Genomic DNA, 22,153 nt, shown 5'->3' with positions numbered 1-22,153 from the left:
AGGCAGTTGGTGAGGCAGTTGGGTGTAGGAAGGCTGCTATGCCTTATTCACTTTGGATTTTGGAAAGACAAATCACCTGTCCGAGAGGATCTAAACTGATCTAGAGCGCCATAGAATCCAAGATCTGGAGCAATCTCCCCTCTGTAGGTATAAGTACATTAATGGGCATTAATAGCCTCCCAATATTTTATTATTGTCTTACAAGATAACATCCTTATCTTGCTTCAGGATGAGAACTAAAACATAGATTAAAGAACCCAACTGATTTAGTATTTTAAGCCCTGGAACTTTTAAGCACTTAATATAATTAGACTTAGCAAAGCTCCTGTCTGTATGGCAAATTATTATCATTATCATCCTAATTTATCTTGTAACTGCTTTTCCCCCCAGAAGCTGAAAGTATGTGCAAAGACCAAAAGAATAGTCTCCAATAGTTTAACAATATTGATAAAAAGAACATTAAGACCATGAAAACAATTAAAGTTCAACTTGTATAGAGTCAGTTCTAGAATAGAGAATCATTTAAGATGATTCTAAATTGCAAAGGAAGCCAAACAGAAAGACATTTGTGGATCTTATAATAGGTATCTATATGGTGTTTTTTTTTACCCCAGATGCAGACAGGGATCCCACAGGGATTCAAAACAGTCAAGAAAGTGGCTGTTTGTGTATTCAAAGTACAACCCCTCCTCTTTTAATGTGCATCAGAACAATGTAAAGTTGACATATCAATTGCACAACCAGAGCTGCCATCTTTGCCATCTCAGCAAAGCTGGCTGAGGAATTCTGCGAGTTGAAGTCCACAAGTCTTAAAGTTGCCAAGGTTGGAGACCCCTGCCCTAAGGCTCAGGGAGAGTTGGAATCTTGGTTTCCCGTCTCCCAAGTCCAACTCCTTCAGCCCCACATCATGCTGGCTCTCTTCTCACACGGGCTTTGTACCTGGCAATTCTGTTCCTCCCAAACTATACAAGGTCTAGTCTCATTTTCCTCCCTTTGTCCTCCTTCCCCACCCTGATTAGGAAGGTCCAGAAGATGGAAAAGACGCTTCAGAATAAGAATAGAAGGGAAACGTGCACCAAGGTTCCAGAGATGGAAGAATATGGTGGTCGCGCTCCATTGCTTCCAGCTCAAATGCCTAATGATGGGAATTGGCATAGTCCCAAGATGCCTACACCCTCAAAGCCAGACCATTTAGGGTATTCTCGCACACCAGTTCCTTGGTCCAAACGCAAATTCAGCCACAAGCCAGTAGGTATGTATCTTTTGCTTTTTTTCCCCTTTCTTTCTTTCTTTCTTTCTTTCTTTCTTTCTTTCTTTCTTTCTTTCTTTCTTTCTTTCTTTCTTTCTCTTTCTTTCTTTTTCTTTTTCTTTCTTTTTCTTTCTTTCTTTCCTTCCTTCCTTCCCTCCCTCTCTCTCTCTCTCCCCCCCACCCACACAGACAAGGTTTAAGCTTTTCTGGAGCTTAACGTTTCTGTTATTTTTTTTTTCTTGTGCATGTCTATTTCTGGTCCATCTTATTGAGTTTGATCAATGTCAGGCTCAAAGAACCAATAAAGACACCTGGTGATTCTTCCAAGATGAGTTCTTTATTGTTTCCACACCTATAGACAGAATCTTGCCAAACTGAAACAAACGATCTGCATCTACAACATACTTCTGGGAACTGTTATGGAAGGGCTGCCTTCATCCTCTTTCTCGCACACAAAACATCTGAATTGAGTTGTCTCTTATTCTTCTGGAAAGCACCCCCTCCTTCTTGGGAATTCATCTGATTACATTCCATCACAATCAACCAGGGATGGGCTGCTGGGGTTCGGGAGAACCTCTAGCTAAGATTCTGTGCAGTTCGGAGAACCCCCAAATCCCATTCCTGGCTGGTCCTTCCCAACCCTCCCCTCCCAGGAGTCTCCACATGCCCTGTTTTGGATGCAGATAAGTGCAGGGCACGTGGGGAGGCTCGAGGACGGGAAAAAAAGGCCTACCAGAAGTTCAGGAAGGCCAGAAATAGGCCCATTTCCAGCCTCCAGAGGGCCTCTGGAACCTGGGGAGGCTGTTTTCACCCTCCTGGATGCTCAAGGAAAGCCTCTAGAGCCCAGGGAGGGCAAAAACGCCCCCCCCTCACCGCCATGGTAAAGAAGGCTGACTAAGACATGCCCACCATGGCCACTCCAACCCAGCAATGGGGCAGAGAAGCCCTTGCTAAATTTTTTGAAGCCCACCCTGCAATCAACCCTTGTTGATTGCAGGGTGGGGCCAGCCAGAGGTGGTATTTGCCAGTTCTCCGAACTACTCAAAATTTCCGCTACCGGTTCTCCAGAACCTGCTGGATTTCACCCCTGTGGGAAACCTGTCTGTGCCATAATTCTCGCCACCTTTATTCCAGCAGGTGAAGGAAGGAAGCTTTCTCTCACCACCTCCACAAAACGATCAGGAAGACTAGCAGCCTTGGCAGCTGCAGCTATGAAGAACAGAGGCCACCAAGTGCAACAGGCCGAAGACATTGTGAAGATGAAGAAGGCCAAAACTCTGCACTCAGGGCATCCAGACAAAGCCGAAGCAGTGGATGTTCTTGAGAACTTCATAGCCCACTTTCTCACTTACCTGCATGAATGTCCAGACAGACCTGACTTCAGGGATACCAGAGAACTAATCCCAGGAGATAATAATGCCTACGAACAGGTATGGACAGCAACTATCAATAAAGTATTATAAAAACTCTGGCTAATTTACCACAGTGTTTCCCATTTTCCAGATGTGTGAGCTTCTATTCCCAGAATTCTTCACAATGGCCATTTTGGCTGGAGAATCCTGGAAGTTGAAATCCACCAATCTGGAAGTTATTCAAGTTGGGAAGCATTGGAATAGAGCAGGGGCTATCCACACAGGAGGTAAAAAAAAAAAAAAGCAAGATGGCAGCCATGCCTAGGTGACCAAAGCCCAGGGGTGGGCTGCTGTGGGTTTGCAGGGGTTCGGGAGAACCTCTAGCTAAGATTCTGTGCAGTTCGGAGAACCCCCAAATCCCACTCCTGGCTGGCCCTGCCCACCCCTCTCCTCCCAGGAGTCCCCACACAGATCGTTTTGGATGCAGGTAAGTGCAGGTCACGCACGGAGGCTCGGGGAGGGTGAAAAACAGGCCTACCGGAAGTTCAGGAAGACTGGAAACTGGCCCATTTCCAGCCTCGAGAGGGCCTCCGGAGCCTGGGGAGGCCGTTTTCGCCCTCCCAGAGGCTTGAGGAAAGCCTCTGGAGCCCGGGGAGGGCAAAAACGCCTCCCCTGCTGTGGTGCAGGAGGCCGATTAGGCCACACCTACCATGGCCACAGCCATCCAGCAACCTGGCAGAGAACCCGTTGCTAAAATTTTTGAAGCCCACCCGTGCCAAAGCCCTACCTCCTGTTAGATGGACAGACACAGGTAAAAAGGAGCGATGGTGCTTCAATTGAAGAGGCAACTTGACTTTTTGATTTAAATAAAAAAATGATTAAATGCCCAAGAAGGAATTCTGTTAATTCTACCTAATCTAAATAAGAGATCTTCTCTGAATTATTGGTTTGCCTTTAGTTCCTACGTCCAGGTGAGTTTGAGGTCCTCCTGACCATCCCCCTTCCGGATTGTACCCAATACATGGAAGTAGAAGGCTACCAAGGCCTTTTCTACAACTTATCCCTCTTGAAGAAGTCCCATCATGGCTTCCCTGCAACTTTTCTCCTGGAAGATGAAAAAACCATATCCCCAAGGAACATCACGGAGGAATTCTGGAAGCAGGTCAATGCGTTCATCGACGTTGTTTATTCAGGTGAGATTTCCAGATGGGACAGCAAGGGGAATACAGGTAGTCCTCGCCCCAAATTTCTGTTGCTAAGATCATAAGTACTCCCACGGAGATCTATTGTGACTTTAAACCAGTGGTGAAAACTAAAATTTGTTACTACCGGTTCTATGGCGTGGCTTGGGGGGGTAATGTGACTGGGTGGGCGTGGCCATTTTTTTTTTACTTTTAAAACCATTTTTTACATGTAAAACCATGTAAAAAAATGCTTTCAAAAGGTTCTGACGATCCCAGCTGAGTTGCCTGATCATCAGAGGGTTTTTAAAAAACCCTCTGCCGATCAGGCAACTCAGCTGGGATCGTCAGAGCTTGGATCGTCAGAACCATTTAAAAGAAAAAAAGCCTCTGATGATCGCGCGGCTCAGCTGGGCATGGGGGCCGGGGACAGGGATTTTTGCTACCAGTTCTCCAAACCGCCCGCCGCCATTGCTACCTACTCGCCCAAGCCAGTCCGAACCGGGAGCACTTCACCCCTGCTTCAAACAGTCGTTAAAGCGACTGCAGGGCTACCTGCATTGGGGAGGTACATAGAAGGAGAAGAGAAGGAAGATGCAGTAACAACTTTCCCTCCATATTCTGTCTTCCGTCTTACATCGCATTCACACGCTTGACCTGGGGTGGAGGCTGTTCTGTTTTGCTCCGCTTGCAATCTCTTGGGGGACGCTTTCGTATTCACCTGATGAACGATCCGCTTGTTGTCTCAGTACCTTTCCCAGGTTGGCAGATGAGGCTGGAGAAAAAGAAGCCCAAATGTCCCATGGTTAACCTGGTCCTGCTGGATGATTGTGGTGCTATGTTCATGACCATGAACCTCGTCCCTCTTCTGGAGTTCACCGGCCAATGGCCAGGTACAAAACAGTCCAGAGAACTGATGGAGGACAATCTCGTGGCACGTCCGACGGAGAGGTTATATTTTGTTGCCGAACAGTGTCCGGGGAGACATAATAAAGGTAACAAATCCCTGGGACCCGAGCTGGCACTCAGCAAAGACTTGTTTTCATCCAGTAAAATAATTTTGTAAATATGCCAGACAAATGTTGCTAGCTTGTCAAAAAAAAAAAAAAATAGAACGAGAGTTGAAAAAGAAGTGCAGGTAGTCATCGCCGTACGACCACAACTGAGCCCAAAGTTTCTGTTGTTAAGCAGGTTTTGGGCCGTTTTATGACTTTCCTTGTCACAGTTGTTAAGTGTATCACTGCGGTTGTTAAGTTAGTTAAAGGAATCTGGCTTCCCCGTTGAAGGTCGCAAAAGGTGATCGCATGACGCTAGGACAGTGGTGGCTAACCTTTTACTCACCGAGTGCCAAACAGGTACGCCCTTCACTTATGCGTGGCTCCTCCCCTGGGCGCTGCGTGCATAACCACACCATTTTCACATGCGTATGGCCTTTGGGTGCCTCCCCCCCCCGTGTACTGCACGTGCAACCGCACCATCTGTGCATGCACATGGTTTTCACACGCGCAATGCACACACGTGACTACTATCTGTACATGTGTGCGCTGCGCCCATGCACTCACGCACACATGCATAGGTGTTTTGGCCTGTCAGCGGCCTGTGCAGCTAGTAGCTGATTCCAACAACGAGGAGGCTGGTGTGGTGCTGCGTCAGCAGCCTGTGCAGCTGGCGCTCCAGTCAGACAGTGAGGAGGCTGGAGAAGATGTGGTGCCAGAGGCGGGGATTCAGCCAGGGCCTTCAGAACCTCCAGAAGCTCCTTTAAGTGAAGAGGATGAAGAGGAGGAGCCTCTTCTCAATGCACGAACACGCAGAGCTGCCAAAAGGCAGGAGTGGCTCCTCAGGAGGAGGTCTCCTCGAGAGTAAGGCTTGGGGCTAATTGGCCACTCCCTTAGCCTATTTAAGGAGGAACGCCAACTGAAGCAATTTGTAGGGAACAACTTTAGTTCATTCTCCTTCACGTCTGCAAAATTGCTTCTGGGCTTTCTGCCAACTCTAGTAAGACTGTGATTACCTTATCTTAGAATTCTGGTAGGCTGTTAAGACAGTTCATTAACAGCCTTTGAATTATAAAGGCTAAGTTATTTGAGTATAATAAGCTTTGTATAGAGTTTGTGTGTGCTGCGTTCTTTGGGGTCCGTAGCTGGGGCAGAACAATAGGAGAGCTCCAAAGACCAGTTGGGTCCCCCAAATTGCCCACATGCGCATTGGAGGCCCGAACACCAGCTGGGGCGCGTGAGCATGTGCAGCTGCAGGTGAGTTGGGCGACAGCTCGTGTGCCCGGAAAGATGGCTCTGCGTGCCACCTCGGATATGCGTGCCATAGGTTCGCCATCACGGCCCTAGGACACTGCAACTGCCACAAATATGAGTCAATTGCCAAGCATCTGAATTTTGATTATGTAGCCGCATCATCATGTGTGGAAAATGGTCATAAATTATTTTATTCAGTGCCATTTAAACTTTGAACAGTCTCTAAATGAATGGTTGTAAATTGAAGGCTATCTGTAGTGAGAAACTCATTTCTCCTTTAGTAACTCCGTTAATGTTTTATCCCAAATGTAGGATATCGATTTCATTCTTGTAGGTACAGATAGTCCTTGACTTATGACCAGGTGCTTAGCAATCATTCAAAGTTATGATGGACCCCTGAGAAGTTACTTATGACCTGGTTTCAAAGTTCCAAATTTGCCCTTCCCTCCCATGGTCACGGGCATTTTGGGCACTCTGCAACTAACCTGCATTTTGGCTGTTTGTGTTGTGGTCCACCAGCAGCCTGCGGAGCTGGCAGCAGAGTCGGACAGCGAGGAGGCTGGGGAGGATCATGGGCCAGTCCTGGAGTCTGGGGAAGGCTCGGGCGAGGGCTCTGCATTGGAGGCAGAAAAAGGGCCATCTGAGAGGTACGTGCTGCCTCCGGAGCCTCCAAAGTCGGACCTCAGTGAGGCAGAGGAACAAAGGGAGCCTGTTCCCAGCACGCACATGTGCAGAGCTGCCAGAAGGCAAGAACAATTAAAACAAAAGGAACGACTCGGGAATAGGTCTGGGAGATGATTGGCCCCTCCCATAAGACTTAAAAGAGGAGCAAAGGCATGTGGGCCTTTGCAGGAAGCAACGTTGTTAATTCTGTGCAGTTTAAAGTCTGAAGCTCTGTTTGATTCTGGACTCCATGTGGCTTTGCCAATTAGGTCTTTGGCAGCGTGTCAAGGGAGATAAAGGTGGGTGATTATCAGCCTTATCCCGAAGGGCTCTTTAAAACTATTTGGGACTCATCTGTGAATGAACAGAATTCACAGCCGTTAAAATAAAACAGGTTTTTGGGACTGCTCGTGTGTTTTACTGACTCAGACAGGAAGCCTAAGTCAGAACAGTTTGAAGTACCCCACACATAACTACAATTTATGTCAGTTTGGTCAGAAACTAGTTTCTACTTCTGACAAATCCACCCCTTAGTGAACAATGGCTTTGCTTAATTGCAGATTGTACAGATTTCAATACCTGTCCTTCTCTCTCCCCTTATATTCAATATATTGTATGTATTTCAGAAACATGGAGAATTTCCTTCTCGCATGAGGAAAAAGAGATTTTGTACCACCACAGCAGTCCTCTAGCATGCTACAGACACCATGGATCACAATGCTGCAGGTATGCGTGCCTAGATTATTTTACATAGTCTAAGTTGGCCTGAATTTGCTGAAAGTACCAAAAGACCCCAAAAATATTTTGATTGCATAACCCTGATGGGATGATGATCAAGTTCACTCTTTCCCAATCTGGCATCTTTCAGGGGTGCCATGCCATTTCTCAGAAACTCTAGCGTTTTGGTCGCCACAATATAAAAACAGAGGTTGAGAATCTAGAAAAAGTGCAGAGAAGAGCAACCAAGATGATTGGGGATCTGGAGGCTAAAGCATATGAAGAACGCTTGCAGGAATTGGGTAGGTCTAATTTAAAGAAAAGAAGGACTAAGGGTGACATGACAGCACTGTTCCAATATCTAAGGGGTTGCCATAAAGAAGAAGGAGTCAATCTGTTCCCCAAAGCATCTGCATCAGGGGTGAAATGCTCCAGGTTCGGACCAGATCGCCCGATCCGGTAGCGATGGAGGCGGGTGGTTCGGAGAATCGGTAGCAAAAATCCCTGCGCACCCCCCCCCCCATGCCCAGCTGAGCCGCAGGATCATCAGAGGCTTTTTTTTTTTTACTTTTAAAAGCATTTTTTCTACAACCTCTTCCGACGAAAAAATGCTTTTAAAAGTAAAAAAAAAAGCCTCTGATGATCGCGCGGCTCAGCTGGGATCATCAGAGGCTTTTCAAAGCATTTTTTTCTGCAACCTCTTGGCCAAAGAGGTGGTAAAAAAAATGCTTTGAAAAGTCTCTGACGATCCCAGCTGAGTTCCCTGATCGGCAGAGGTTTTTCAAAGCATTAGAAAAAATGCTTTGAAAAGTTTTTTTTTTTAAAAAAAAGCTGGCCATGCCCACCGTCACATTACACCCCCCCACCAAGCCACACCCACAGAACCGGTAGTAACAAGTTTTACATTTCACCCCTGATCTGAAGGCAAGACAAGAAACAATGGATGGAGACTAATCAAGGAGAGAAGCAATCTACAACTAAAGGAGAAACTTTCTAACAGTGAGAACAATTAACCAGTAGAACAACTTGACTCCAGAAGTTGTGAGTGCTCCACCACTGTAGGTTTTTAAGAGATTAGACAACCATTTGTCTGAAATGGTATAAGGTTTCCTGCCTGAGCAGAGAGTTGAAGACCTCCAAGGTTTTCCAACTGTCATTCTAGAGGAGCATTAGATTAGAAGAAGCTAAAAGACCATGTTGCAACCCTTCTAACAATGAATCATCGACATCCCCACTCCCAAATCACCCTGATAGTTCAGGAAGGCCTGGACTAGAATTAGGCTCGAATTGTAATGTTTTCTTTTCTTTTTTAATGTTCCAGGAATGATTGTCTGAAGATGCTACAAGATCTGGTGGATTCTCTTAAGATGGAACACCCACTAATGTTGGCTCCTCTGAGTTCTTACCACATTCAGACGTCCTTTCTGCACTCTCTCTGGAATTGGAAGGCTGACACTGACTGGAAGCCTTCGGACGTCGCTTACTGTTTCGAGAGAGTCCTGGGCAATTTCATTCAGGAGGTGGCCTCTGCTCACCTGAGCCATTTCTTTCTCCCGACATGCAATCTGTTTGCGGCAAAGTTCTTCCCACCCACTAAACTGAAGTTCTTGTGCTCTCACCTTAGAGAGAAAGAAGCCACTGCCAAAACATCCCACCAGAAATATTATCCTGCTCTGGCTCCGCGTTCTGACATGACGCGACCACACCTGGCTGCTGTCAGTTGTTCTCCCTAGTGTGACAGTTTAACCAGGGTGTCAGCAACCCACAGCTCTGGAGCCGCATGCGGCTCTTTCATCCCCCTGCTGTGGCTCCTTATCGGCTGAACCCACCACTGGCTGGCCCTCAGCCTCCCCTTCCAGTCACTCCTCGCCTGGCCTGAGAGAGAGGAGAGAGAGAGTCAGAGAAAGAGAAAGAGTCACACAGAGAGAGATACCTGTTTCCCACAGAAAACACCGGGAGCCACAAAACCTGGGTAGACGTGGCTGGGGGGGGGTCATGTGACTGGGTGGGAGTGAGTGACATCGAGTTGACCACACCCACCCACGTTTTGTGGCTCCCGGTGTTTTCTTTTCTGTGGGAAATGGGTCCAAATGGCTCTTTGAGTGTTTAAGGTTTCAGACCCCTGGTTTAATTCAAAGATACCTGCAGCTCTGCTGGACAAAAGAAAAGCTGGGCACCTTCTTTGTTAGGGACCAAGTCATTTAAACCAATCTAGGTGATTCACAGGTTTTTGCAATTGCAGCAGGTCCCAAGAAGGATTCTTTATGGACTTCCAGAGGGCAGGTCTGAGCATTCTCAGTCCTTCTTATAAAATCCATCCATCTCTTCCATTCATTTCCAGTCACGTTGTCTGTGAGGAGACTAACATTCATCCCACAAAAGACCAAATATTATATATCCAGTGATGATGGCAGGCAACCTCTTTGGATATTTTGAATTGCAGTTCCCATCATTTATATGGCTGCTCACTCTTCAAAGTGGCTGATGAGAGTTGAGCTCAAAGATGGAAAGGACTGTGGCAGATCTTCCCATTACAGTTTGTTTTATAAAAACAGACAAAGACAAAATAGGGGAAAACCTATTCCAGAATAATGCACCGATTCATTATTATTAGCCAGACTACCAGCTGGGAATTAATTTTGTTGCAAAGGAATGTCAGTTGATATTCTTGATGTTCCAGGACTACAGCTCCCAAAATTCTCTGCTAGCTTATCAGGGGGTGCCAGTTTAGGGTTTGTATTTCTTTTGAATCTTAAATTTTAAGCTGAGTGACTTTTTAAAAGGGCGGAAGCACACTGTAAATTCAAGTGGCTTTACTCCATCATCACCACCAACAGCAAGATTTGCAAATGTGTGAGTGGCTGGCTGAAGAATTCTGGAGCTGAAGTCCACAAGTCTTAAAGTTACCAAGTTTGGAGTTTAGATCATTGTTTCTTTTGTTTGTTCGTTTGTTTTCCTGGTTTATTGAAATAGGATTTCCACCACTTTTCATGTTCTTGTGGTTTTTGATGTGAATTGCTGCAATAGTTTTTGTGTTCTGAAGAAATCTGTTCCGTTCTTCCCTCCCGTCTGAAAATATACTTTTTTTCTCCCAAAAAGCTGAACTGGCAGTTGCGTTTTTGTCCATTGCAATCTTTCTATCAAAATGTTCAAACAAATGTAAATTGCTCATCGTTTTCTTTTTCTTCTTTTTCTCCTCCTATCAAATTGGCTTTCCAGCCTTCTGGAAGATTGAGAGGCACCACCTGGAGTAGTGCAAAAGTGTGCAGGTGGAATTTTTTTTCCCTACCCAATTTGATGGAGGTTGAGAAACAAAGCTGTACATTCTCACTTCCAAAAAAAATGCCCAAATACACTGCTGAAATGTTGGCCATCTCTGGAAAGCAAGAAATGCTGGAAGACCAATTTTAGACTGGAAGATGGTGACCAGGTCAAGATCACCCAGTGAGTTTTATGGCAGCGCCAGTCAAAAACAGGAAAAGGCAAAGATGCTTAGCATTGCAGCTCACCAATCTCTAAAACAGAGATCTTCAAACTTGGCAGCTTTAAGACTTGTGGACTTCAACTCCCAGAATTCTCTCAGCCAGCTAAACTGCAGCTTTGCTGCAGCTTAGCTGGCTGAGAGAATTCTGGGAATTGAAGTCCACAAGTCTTAAAGCTGCCAAGTTTGAAGACCTCTGCCAAGCTGCCAAGTTTGAAGACCTCTGCTCTAGAACAATGTTTCTCAACCTTGGCAACGTTAAACTGGGTGTTCAAGTCCCAGAATTCCCCAGCCAGTAATGCCCCCATGCTGCCTGGGGGAATTCTGGGAGTTGAAGTCCATACAGTTTAAATTTTCGGCACGGTTGAGCTGCTTGTTACCCCGGCTTTAAATGACGGGTCGGGTGGCAGTGTTTTCTTCCTGCCTTCAGAGGGCAGTGCGGCGCCCTCGGCGTCGATTCCTCCTCTCCATGAAGCCCCTCTGTACGAAAACACTGCCTCGGCTCGGACTCTATGGCAGTTCTGCCCGACCGGCCGCATTAAGATCCTCTTCCGGAGGCCTCGCGCTCTTTTCCACGCCTCCAAAATGGCGGTGAGTAAGTCATTTTGCCCCAGCGGCTCCGCGGGTCGCCTTAAATCCATCTCCATCGTCGCGGATCTGAGGCCCTCCGGCCAAGGGTTTGGGCCAGTGGGTCGGGGAAGGGTCGGGGCTTTCTTTGAGGCCGTTATGGGAAGCGGTCAGCGTAGATTTCCTCCCCGGTGTAGGAAAAACGACCGGCCCTGTTGGTCGAGCGCAGTCCCTGCTTCAAAGGCCGGCTAAAGATTTCATTCCCCATCTCGGCCTTCCTGTGGAGTTCACCCTGCGCGAAAGAGCGGCTTCTTCCTCAGGCCCCCAAACTGCAGGGCCTCCTTACCTGTGCTTCCCCCCCCCCCAGCTAAAGGGCAACTATGGTTGGGTTCCCACGACATGCTGAACTTAAGTTTATTTTAATCGGGGTGTGTGTATGTGTGTCTTTCTCGGTAGCAACGCAGGTTAGGCGAATTCTCAGGGCTTTTGCTTAGGTGATGTAGGGGATTGTGTGGGATCCTGTGTGCAAGTCCAGAAAATGTGTGTATTCAGTAAACAAGAATGAGACAAATGTGAACAAGAGTTTGCTTTTATATCAGGGGGTCTCCAACCTTGGCAACTTTAAGATTTGTGGACTTCAAGTCCCAGAATGCCTCAGCCAGCAAAGCAAAGCTGGCTGAGGAATTCTGGGACTTGAAGTCCACAAGTCTTAAAGTTGCCAAGGTTGGAGACCCCTGAGTTAGAGGGAGTATTTATGATGGAATGACTAACAGTCCTGGGAACAGGGAGAAGAGTGAAAGATATTACAGGAAGGCAGGAGGACCATTACAGAAAAGTCAAGTTCAGGGGAGGAAAGTGAATGTAAGGAAGGAGATTCTACCTTCGTTATGCTAGTTATCATTTGAGCTGGATCATTGCTCTGTGGCAGGCTTTCAAGATTCTCTTCCAATGACCCGTGAGCTCTGAAGATTCTTCAGAAAAACTAGAGGATTGTCTCTTGAATTTGCTTTCAAGTTTTCAAAGACCTTGATGATACGGAGGGCGGAGAGGAAGAGCATCTCTGGCTGTTCACAAGAGGGGGAGATGTTTAGCCTATGTGATGGGAAGCAGGAATGTGGAGATCAGAATGTTTTCAGTCAAAAACCAGGACATCTCTAAGGTCCAAAGGAGCATCCAGACTAAGGGCATGGGAGGCAGGGGTGAAATCTAGCAGGTTCTGGCGAACTGGTAGCAGAAATTTTGAGTAGTTCGGAGAACCGGCAAATACCAAACTGGCTGAGGGATTCTGGGAGTTGAAGTCCACAAGTCTTAAAAGTTGCCAAGATTGGAGCCCCTGCTTTATATGATCGACTGGTGGCTAATTCCCATGTTGCTCCCCTTGGGCTCCTTGTTAATGATAATCTGAAATGCACTTCTTATTTAATGCCTTGGGAAAGAGTCCTTAGTTAAATTCAATCTCAAATGGAGCCATGTGTGATGGTGTAGCCACAGCACGAATTGCCCACCGCCCTAGTATCTATAATCTCAGTCTGATGTTAGGAGGAGTATTAATAGAATAGAATGAATTGAATTGAATTCAGCCTGATGTTAGGAGGAGTATTAATATAATGAATTGAATTGAATTGAATTCTTTATTGACGAAATGTGATTGGAGGCACAAGGAATTTGTCTTTGGTGCATATGCTCTCAATGTACATAAAAAGACAAGATACATTTGTCAAGAATCATAAGGTACAGCACTTAATGATTCAATCTGTGTTCCACCAAAACTTTAATGTCACAGCAGTGTAGAAATGCAATTTTAAAAAAATCTCTGCTGAGGTAAAGAGGAAGCCCAACCCTAATAATAACATAAGGCTCTACAGTTCTGGTTTCTAAATATAATTAATAAAAGATGCTGTGTAAGAAGGACAGAAATATAGGGGCAATCTGAACAAAAAGAGCGTGTGTTTTATTGGATGCTGAATTTGGCCAGAAGGTTTTGTTTCTGTGCTGGTCATTAATCGCATGTCTCTTTTTAATGTGAAACAGATTTGGAGGGCGTTGAAATTAATATTTCAAGAGCTCAGACTGCCTTGTTTAGTGCAAACTCTGGCTAGCAGCAGTTCTCCAAGCAGGAGGAGTTACTAACAGATCATACAGGTAGTCCTTGACTTATGACCACAATTCACAATTGAGCCCAAAATACCTGTTGCTGAGACAGATGTTTTGCCCCATTTTACAACCTTTCTTGCCACAGCTGTTAAGTGAGTCATTGCAGTTGTTAAATTAGTAACAAGGTTGTTAAATGAATCTGGATCCCCCATTGACTTTGCTTGTCAGAAGGTCACAAAAGGGGATCACATGACCTCGGGACACTGCAACCGTCATAAGTATGAACCAGTTGCTAAGCATCTGAATTTTCATCACGTGACCATGGAGGTACCGCAGTGTTTGTAAGTGTGAAAAACGGTCATAAATCACTTTATTTAGTGTGGTTGTAACTTTGGTCACTAAACAAACTGTTATAAGTTGAGGGCTACCTGTACTTTTTAAAGCTGAGGATGTCAGTAGTTGAACCCAGAGCCTTGTGCATCCAAAGTATGCCTTCTGCAACTGAGATATCATCTCACCCTATCAGTCCATTCAACTGTGAGCTAATGACTTGTTCTTATTTTTGAAGAATATAGTAGTATTAATACTACTAGCAATAGCACTTAGACTTATATAGCGCTCTGTAGTGCTTTTAAGCTCTCTCTAAGCGGTTTACAGAGTCACCAAATTGTCCCCAACTCATGCATCGTTTAGATTGCCCCATGTCCTGTGGTATTTCTGTTTAGGTGTAAGCTAAATTGTAGCTTGTATTCTAATGATAAACTCTGTGAATTTCCACACAGCACTGTGATTGTTTTTGTTATTCAAGATATACTCAGTGGGGCCAAGGTGCCGTAACCCCCTGATTTACAAGTAGAGATAAAAATTAGTGGTGCATGAAAATCCTGTTTTAATTAGCTATCGGCAAATTAAATAGAAAGTCTGTTTTTGAAACTGGAGCATCAAGGTTTAGGAGCTATTTAGTCCATACTTTGTTCTGTGTGATTCTCCTAAGTCTGCTTTACGTGCTATTGACAGACATTCTGACAATGAGATACCAAGACTCCGACTCGTGCAGGCAAAGAAATATGGGGATTGCTATGCAGTTTTGAATCAACTATACTAATAACTCTTACCTGTTACTATGGTGACTCCCTCCTCCCTTAGCCTACTAGAAGGTAGATTGGCAGATTGGCAGAACCCTGCAGAGATCAAAAACAGGCAAGAGTTACAATCAGAATCGATGAGGTGAAAACTGCTATGGGGAAGAGTGGGGTAACCAGTTGGAGGCATTTAAGGTGTTATGCTGGATTTGTAACATAAAACCAAAAAAAAGTAGCTTTGCCAATCTCACGAAATCTACTCTCAGCTTGACAAGTGTTGCTCTTTTTCCAGACTACACATGATGAGAATAAGACTGGGCGCTTTTTTTGCCATAACCACAACCTTTTTTCTCCCGCTGCCATTTTTCTAGCATCAAGACCAGGGTGAGAAGGAAAACCCCATGAGGGAGCTGCGCATTCGCAAACTCTGCTTGAACATCTGCGTTGGAGAGAGTGGGGACAGGCTCACTCGAGCAGCCAAAGTGTTGGAGCAGCTCACAGGACAGACTCCCGTCTTCTCAAAAGGTAAATTTGGTCAAAGGCATTGATTGAACTACAAGAACTAGCAGGCTTCTTACCAGCCGCCTCTTCGGGCAACTACCAGCCTTCATTGAATTACCATCCTTCGCCAAGCTGGTAGTAGGAGCTTTGATTTAGCACTGGCCTGGGGAAGATTATTGTAGAACAAAGAGTCTTGAAAATGACTCCAGAATTATTTGAGGCTTTCCTCTATGGCAGGAGTCCCCAACCCATGGGCCACAGGCTAATTGCCTGTGCAAGTGGAGCTGTGCCCGTGCCTCTGCGTGCGCACAGCCCCACTAACATGAGCATCGTCATGCTGTGTTTAGCATCATGATCTGGTATAAATAAAGCTTTTCACCTAAGCTCAGATTCCAAAACCTCCTTGTCAGAAATCAAGAAATGGGCTAAAGCAATTCACAGTTCTGTATACCTCCAAATTCGGTTAATTTACTAGAATCCATACGTTGCATTTATTTTATACAATGCCCAGTTTTTATTTTCTTAAATTAATTGTATAAACTGTATTTTACAGCTTCACAATTATATATGTAGCTTGAAAGATGTCTTGGGACAATTGTTATTCCAAAAGGCAGTGTAAATCATTTTGATAGATGAATATTGGGGGCCCCGAGTCAAACCGAGGATACTTTTAACTGCCAGTCTCATTTTCAGACATCTTTTCAACAATAATGGCTTGAACTCTTTTAAAAATGGGAGCATGATTTAATCCAGCTTACTTGGATTATTGAAGATAGCACCTAAAAGTGGGCTTTTCTGTACCACATGCTCTAATTTCTTTAAAATAAATTTGCCACTGAACTGTTGTATTTACTTCTACCGACTTCGAGCCGCTGAGAATAAGTAGGGAATGAATGGGCCAGTCAGTTTTTTGTCCAGTGACAAAAATGCAAAAAAAACCCCAGCCTTTGCTTTTTTGCCACCTGAGCCTACAATCTCATCATGTCAGTATTGGCAAGAATATACCAGTTTTGCTTTGTTTCCGAGTAACAGTTGAGCTGGAAATACTTCGTCTGAGCTTTAAAACAATTATGTGAAGCTTCTTTTGTCCTGAAATGGACCATTAAGTGGGGATGCCCATGGCCTTCCCCAACCTGCTGCCTTCCAGATGTGTTGAGCTGACTAAGTGTGGTGATAGATATCCCAGCGGGTGGTATTTGAAGTAAGATCCAGTACATCTGGAAGGTTGCAGACTCAGGGCTGAAGGTTGTTGACTCAGGAGGTCTCAACTGATACTCGGATTGGGATTTCCTCTAAAACCCAATTTGTTTTTGTGTATTTGCTTGAAGTTTGTTTTATGCTTATTTTTCTGACTCCAAAGACACCTTATGAAACCGGGTTTATTTTGCAGCTCGATACACTGTCCGATCTTTTGGAATCAGGAGAAATGAGAAGATTGCTGTCCATTGCACCGTACGTGGGGCAAAAGCTGAAGAGATCTTGGAGAAAGGATTGAAGGTAAGCAGCTGTTGATCACTTTTCTAACACATGGAATTTGGAAGGGAATAGATTTAAAACTAATGTCATTATTTCAGGTCCGAGAATATGAGTTGAGAAAGAATAACTTCTCCGACACTGGCAATTTTGGATTTGGGATCCAAGAACACATTGACTTGGGAATTAAATATGATCCCAGTATTGGCATCTACGGCTTGGACTTCTATGTGGTTTGTATATTTAGTTTAAACTTCTACATTCTTAAGTTTTTATATTGTATACCTCTAATTTGGACCCTTTCTAACACTGCAGTGACAGCAGAGATGCTTGTCCTGTTCTCATAAAGTGAAAGGGGATTAGTATCCTAAAAAAAATGGGAAAACTGATAAAATGCTGCAGCTGGTGTACTTGAATAACACATAACACGGAGGGCCTTCTCTGTAGCTGCCCCGGCTCTCTGGAACCAATTACCTCCTGAGGTCCGGACCGCCCCCACCCTATTGGCCTTCCGGAAAGCGGTGAAGACCTGGCTTTTCCGGCAGGCCTGGGGCCGTTGATCTCGCTGCTGCAATTTTGCGAGACCCGGCCATGAATGGAGTGTATGGGTTTTTACTGTTTTTTTTAAAACTACTTTTATGGTATATTGTTCGCATTATTTTTTGTTGTAAGCCGCCCAGAGTCCCCAGGGAGTTGGGCGGCATAGAAATGTGACAAATAAACAAACAAACAAACAAACAAACAAACAAATAAATAAATAAATAAATAAATAAATAAGAAACAACTAAATGCAATTCCTCTTGAACTCCTTTAACCCTTATCTAGGGCCAAAATAGTGCTAACCTTTGAGTAGATTTCTGTGCATAGGCATAAGCAATAAATCAGTTCAGCTGGAATTTCACAGTTGGAATTTAGTGGTCTCTTCTGGCCTGACAAATATACAGGTAATAAACTGAGAAGCATGACCAAGAAGACTCATTATTACTGTTGCACCCAAGAAAGGGCTTGAATCAATTTTAGAATAATTGGAAGTTTGTTGGTTTCATTTTGTTCATGGTTTTGATTCACTTGAGAATGAAACCAGCCTATATATTGAGTGAAGCACTGTTGCAGGTATAAACAACCTGGTGCTTTGCAGATGTTTGGCGCTCCCAATTCCTGTCAGCCACAATATAGCATCCAGAGGGCAGTTGCTTACTTTTAATACGTGTGCTGTTTGTTAAAGATATTTATAGGAGGCTTGATACTAGTTTTCTGGCTATGACATTTATACCTTTCATTTCCAGGTTTATTTGTTCGTTTTGTTTTTACAATTGACGGGCTTTTGTCACGTGACTCATTTTTCACCACATTGAAAAGAGAATGGATTAAGTCTGTAGAATGTTTTAGAAAACCTAATAAGAATTGATCCCTGACCTGTTCTAGCTAGAAATATCCTGTGAAGAATTCATTTCATTTATTTTGGAGTGTTTATAATTTTTCTTCCTTCCATGGAGCTTTAAGCTTTGCCATAACCGTTAAGTTGATCCCACAGGGGCCCCTTTCACTTCTTCATTGTTAAGGTCCCTACAGCTGTAGCTGTTCTATATCCCAGGCTGAACATTCTAGATCAGGGTTGTCAAACTCGCGGCCCGCAGGCCGGATGCATCACGCGCTGGCCATGCCCTGTTTAGCGAAGGGGGGGGAGTTGCAATACGTCACGTGACAATGCAAGTTTGACATCCCTCCTCTAGATGCTGGGACCCACAGGCTCAGCCTCCGAGAATCTCAAGGGCCCCCATGTTGATTAACCTCTGGTTTTCAAAATTCCTGGTGCTAAGCTATTTGCTAGTTATCACAGTTAGTCCCTTTGAAATACTGGGAGCATGCCTGAAAAGCTTTCCTGAAGCCTGCCTTTAGGAGTTAACCGTGCTTTGTGTGTGTTACTGCTTGCGCCTCAGGTTCTGGGGAGGCCAGGGTTCAGCATCGCTGACAAGAAGCGCCGAACTGGCAGCATCGGGGCCAAGCATAGAATCAGCAAGGAGGAAGCCATGCGCTGGTTTCAGCAAAAGGTAAATTGGCGCCATTTTTAATCACCTCAAACAAGCTTTTTTTGAAAAGTACCGTGGTTAGTCTGCTCTGTTGGTTTTTACATGGGTGGCAGGCATTTCTTAAACCAGCCTTCCCCATCTGGTGCCCTTCATGGGGGACGCAGTGCATCTCTGAGAATCGCCAGACACAATGCTGGAGAGCCATGCTACCCAAGAATATTGGGGATTGTAGTTCCAGCTGTTTGGGAGGCACATCCAGCTATGCCATACACTGCCTCCCTTATCCTAGTGAGGAATGCCAAAAGTATACAGGGAGTCATCCATGTATGTGATAGTGGTGCTGAACACGGGGGGGGGGGGGGCGGTTGTGACCAATCCTCAGATTTCTGGCCATCTCAGCTTCCCCACAGTGACATGATCTTGATCTGGAAGCATTTTGCATTTACAACCAATTGCAATGCCCTGCAATCTTGTGATCACCGTTTGTTACTCTCCCTTCCAGCTTCCACAAAAAGTCAGTGAGGAAGCTAGCAGGAAAGGTCGCAAGTTGTTGGCTGTCTCACACCTCTCCAGCCTTTGCTGGGTCACTCCCTCCCCCACTTGGTAATAGCCACGTACCTGCCTGCCTAGGACTTGCAACTTCGTGTTGGCTTTTCCACTGACTTCGGTTATGGGAAGCCAACAGGAAGTTGCTTTGCTTTATGACTGAGGGATTCAGTTAATAACAGCAACTGGGGCTGCAGTGATGTGGTCACACTTCGCTAATGTGCTTAGCAATGGAAATTGTGGTCCCAATTGCCATCATAAATTGAGGACCACCTGGGTGTTAAATTTCTCTTAGTGCTTTTTTTGGATTGGATAGTTTTGGAGGCCTATCTTGAATTGTTAATATCTATCAGTCCTTAACTAAGAGAGAACTATTAAATGTAAGAGAGGAGCATGTGCTTCACATATTATAGCAAATTGTAGTTGATACAGTTTTTATTATGCATCATATAAGTCATATAGAATACCCAGGAGCATTGCATTTCAAATGTGCTTCCATGTGAGAAAACTGTTCTTTAATGCACCTCATTCATTCACCCTCTTTTTTTCAGCAACCTATTTGCACAAGCAAAATTTTAAATAGGCTCTTAGTTGCATGGGTTGAGTAAATAGAGCCTTTGAAGACAGCCTCAAATTAATTATCATCCTTTTAGGCCACAGTCCCTAGTAAAATATTGTCCAAGCTTCAACCTTTTTGAGTCCGTTTTGTGATATTATTGTACATACATTCACACATACGTGGAAGTTGGGGGGAGGGGTAGGTGGGATGTGTGAACTTTGAACTGGCTTGAGCCTGCTGTGTGTTCAGACATAGTTTATAAATCTGAAAAAAATAGAATGTGATGGAACTTGCATGTTTAAAGCAGAGCTTGTCTTCTTCTACCTGATCCAATTTCTTTCTTCTCTTTGCAGTATGATGGCATCATCCTTCCAGGCAAATAAATTATTTCCACTAGGAAATAAGTGTGAATAAAATTTTACATTGTTTAATTTACTGTCGTGTAATCTTCTCTCCATGGACTCTTTATATTTGGGCATTGAATTTCACTCTTTGGAAAGAAACCAAGTTCGGTATAAACTATTTAGGGGCAGCAGTGCTGCATTGGGTGGGAGCACATGGGTTTCTTAAAGAGATTGATTTTTATTCATCTGGATTTGGCAGTTTTTGTTGGCATCCGGAAGCCACCAGTATGATCCAGTCAGGTTTGATAGCAACATTAATAACTACGCAAAACACTATTGTTGGTCTTCCTTTTTATCTTTTGTACAACTTGGAAAATATCCAGTTTTCATTCAGCCAATTTCCCTAGATCAGAGTTTCTCAAACACAGCAATGTTAAGATATATGGCATGGCTAGCTGGGAATTCTGGGGGTTGACATCCACACATCTTAAAAGTTGCTAGGTTTGGGAAACACTGTCCTGGACTAGGAATAGACAGTTCCTGGCTGCATACAACCTACCAGCATTCCAAAAATGGCACTGCTGAAAACCTGACGGCCAATCCTCAATTATATTGCTTAACACATTGTAAGCCGCCCTGAGTCCCCGGAGAAGGGCGGCATATAAATCGAACCAATAAATAAATAAATAAATATAATCCTTTGATTTTGTTCCAAATACAACAGCAGGATTGGCGCAAACCAAATTCATTTCTACTCTCTAAAAACTCATCAAAATAGCCGGAAATTTGTAATGTTTATATGCTGCATCATTTCAGTTGTTTCTCTGTGAGTTTGAGATGGAGTGATTTCTCTTCACAGAAATTCCTACTTTTTCTTCTTCCCTGATCCAGAAGGCTGTGTTGTACCATTGGTCCAGTACAATCCCCTTCTTCAAGAAAGGTGAATTCACAGGCTAGACAAGCATAGAAGTTTGACCCTTGCTGGAGTTGATCGACTGTGCTATATAAGTAAATCCCTTGGATTGGTAATTTTGAAGGCTCATCTGCCTATTAAAACATGTCCAGGCATGTCTTAACTCTGAGGAAAAGCTTCCTTCCCTGACAACCAATCTCTCAAGACCTCAAGTCTTGGGCTTAACAATAGACCTCTCTCAGCTGTACATGTTATCCCCTTGTGTTCAATTTGTATAAAAACATTCCTCCTATGCTTGCAAAGTGCGTTTGCTGCACCCAGCCTGCAATTAATGGTCTTCCCCTCCTTCCCGTTGGTCCTCTGGCAACACCCCTGATTTGAAAATGAGTGTCAAAAAGACATGGCAGAAGAATAAATCTTTTCCAATACAAGCTAGGTTCTGCAGCTAAATGAAATGCCTAAATGAACTAACAAAAGGTGGAAAACTACATTTGTTCCAACTAATAAATGTGAGTGCAGATGTCTAAAGATGCTCAAATAACAACCTGCCTTTTTGTGCATAGCCAGCATTACAGAGACTGAATCTTACAACTGGGTAAGAAATGTTGCTATCCTTAAAAATGGGGCACGTTCTGGGCTCATACAACACAATCACAAATTAGACACCTCACTATATCAAGTGTACTCTGCAAGCTTGTTTGAAGTGGGTTCTTTTTAAACCATTTGATGCAAAACCAGAAAATCGGAAGAATTGACTAAGCCAGTCAGCTTTAGATCTATCCATGCTGCAGGAACACAACCATTGCAATTTGCTTGCTGTGAATGGAAGAAAAATGTTGACCTGTTGCACACAATACGTTTAAACCATCTTTTGAATCTGGCTAGACTCACAACATACAAGGCTAAAGTCAGCTCCAGGTGTGAACCAACTTATACTATCTGAATCTTAAATTTTCCTGTTCTTGTCCTGTACGACACATCTGCCCCCCCCTTTTTTTTTTTCCTGGTCTTATTCCTTAATATTTGCCTCTGATTATTATGCCAATACTTAGCATTACTTTTTGTAAATTCTTGCACCGATACCATCACAATTGCCCCCATAAAGGATGGTAAATGGAGCTACTTTGGTGTAGCGGTTAAGGCATTAGGGTT

The 22,153-nt window shown here is 44.3% G+C and overlaps 2 protein-coding genes across 3 annotated transcripts; both read left to right on the top strand.

Moving 5' to 3' along the window:
- On the top strand, window positions 1-9,240 carry CGAS (cyclic GMP-AMP synthase). 2 transcript variants are annotated; one of them, XM_087876081.1, is made up of 7 exons: window positions 1-143; window positions 1,020-1,252; window positions 2,387-2,679; window positions 3,560-3,794; window positions 4,532-4,777; window positions 7,321-7,420; window positions 8,733-9,240. In XM_087876081.1, the coding sequence occupies exons 2-7, from the start codon at window positions 1,033-1,035 to the stop codon at window positions 9,142-9,144; spliced, it is 1,506 nt and encodes a 501-aa protein (XP_087732207.1). In that variant the 5' UTR covers window positions 1-143; window positions 1,020-1,032; the 3' UTR covers window positions 9,145-9,240. The 2 variants fall into 2 exon arrangements, with proteins under 2 accessions (XP_087732207.1, XP_034269632.2); XM_034413741.3 differs by having other exon boundaries at window positions 2,384-2,679.
- Window positions 9,241-11,387: 2,147 nt separating this feature from the next.
- RPL11 (ribosomal protein L11) lies at window positions 11,388-20,175 on the top strand. The gene is made up of 6 exons (XM_034413437.3): window positions 11,388-11,483; window positions 15,007-15,160; window positions 16,527-16,633; window positions 16,711-16,842; window positions 18,550-18,660; window positions 20,098-20,175. Exons 1-6 carry the CDS (start codon window positions 11,478-11,480, stop codon window positions 20,125-20,127), a joined length of 540 nt encoding a protein of 179 aa, XP_034269328.1. The 5' UTR covers window positions 11,388-11,477; the 3' UTR covers window positions 20,128-20,175.
- Window positions 20,176-22,153: the final 1,978 nt, after the last annotated feature.

Source organism: Pantherophis guttatus, chromosome 10 (genome assembly GCF_059756535.1).
Source record: "Pantherophis guttatus breed Tessera chromosome 10, ASM5975653v1, whole genome shotgun sequence".
NCBI lineage: Eukaryota > Metazoa > Chordata > Lepidosauria > Squamata > Colubridae > Pantherophis > Pantherophis guttatus.
Note: the sequence above shows the minus strand (reverse complement) of the source record. Positions and strands in the feature narration are given on the sequence as shown.

What these genes read in the sequence shown, in the direction of transcription:
- CGAS (XM_034413741.3), top strand. Translation starts at nt 1,033, where the DNA reads ATGGAAAAGACGCTTCAGAATAAGAATAGAAGGGAAACGTGCACCAAG. An exon ending in ATTCAGCCACAAGCCAGTAG is followed by an intron (nt 1,253 to 2,383) that starts GTATGTATCTTT and finishes CCTTTATTCCAG; the next exon opens with CAGGTGAAGGAAGGAAGCTT. An exon ending in ATAATAATGCCTACGAACAG is followed by an intron (nt 2,680 to 3,559) that starts GTATGGACAGCA and finishes GTTTGCCTTTAG; the next exon opens with TTCCTACGTCCAGGTGAGTT.
- RPL11 (XM_034413437.3), top strand. An exon ending in GACTCCCGTCTTCTCAAAAG is followed by an intron (nt 15,161 to 16,526) that starts GTAAATTTGGTC and finishes TTTATTTTGCAG; the next exon opens with CTCGATACACTGTCCGATCT. An exon ending in TGCGCTGGTTTCAGCAAAAG is followed by an intron (nt 18,661 to 20,097) that starts GTAAATTGGCGC and finishes TTCTCTTTGCAG; the next exon opens with TATGATGGCATCATCCTTCC.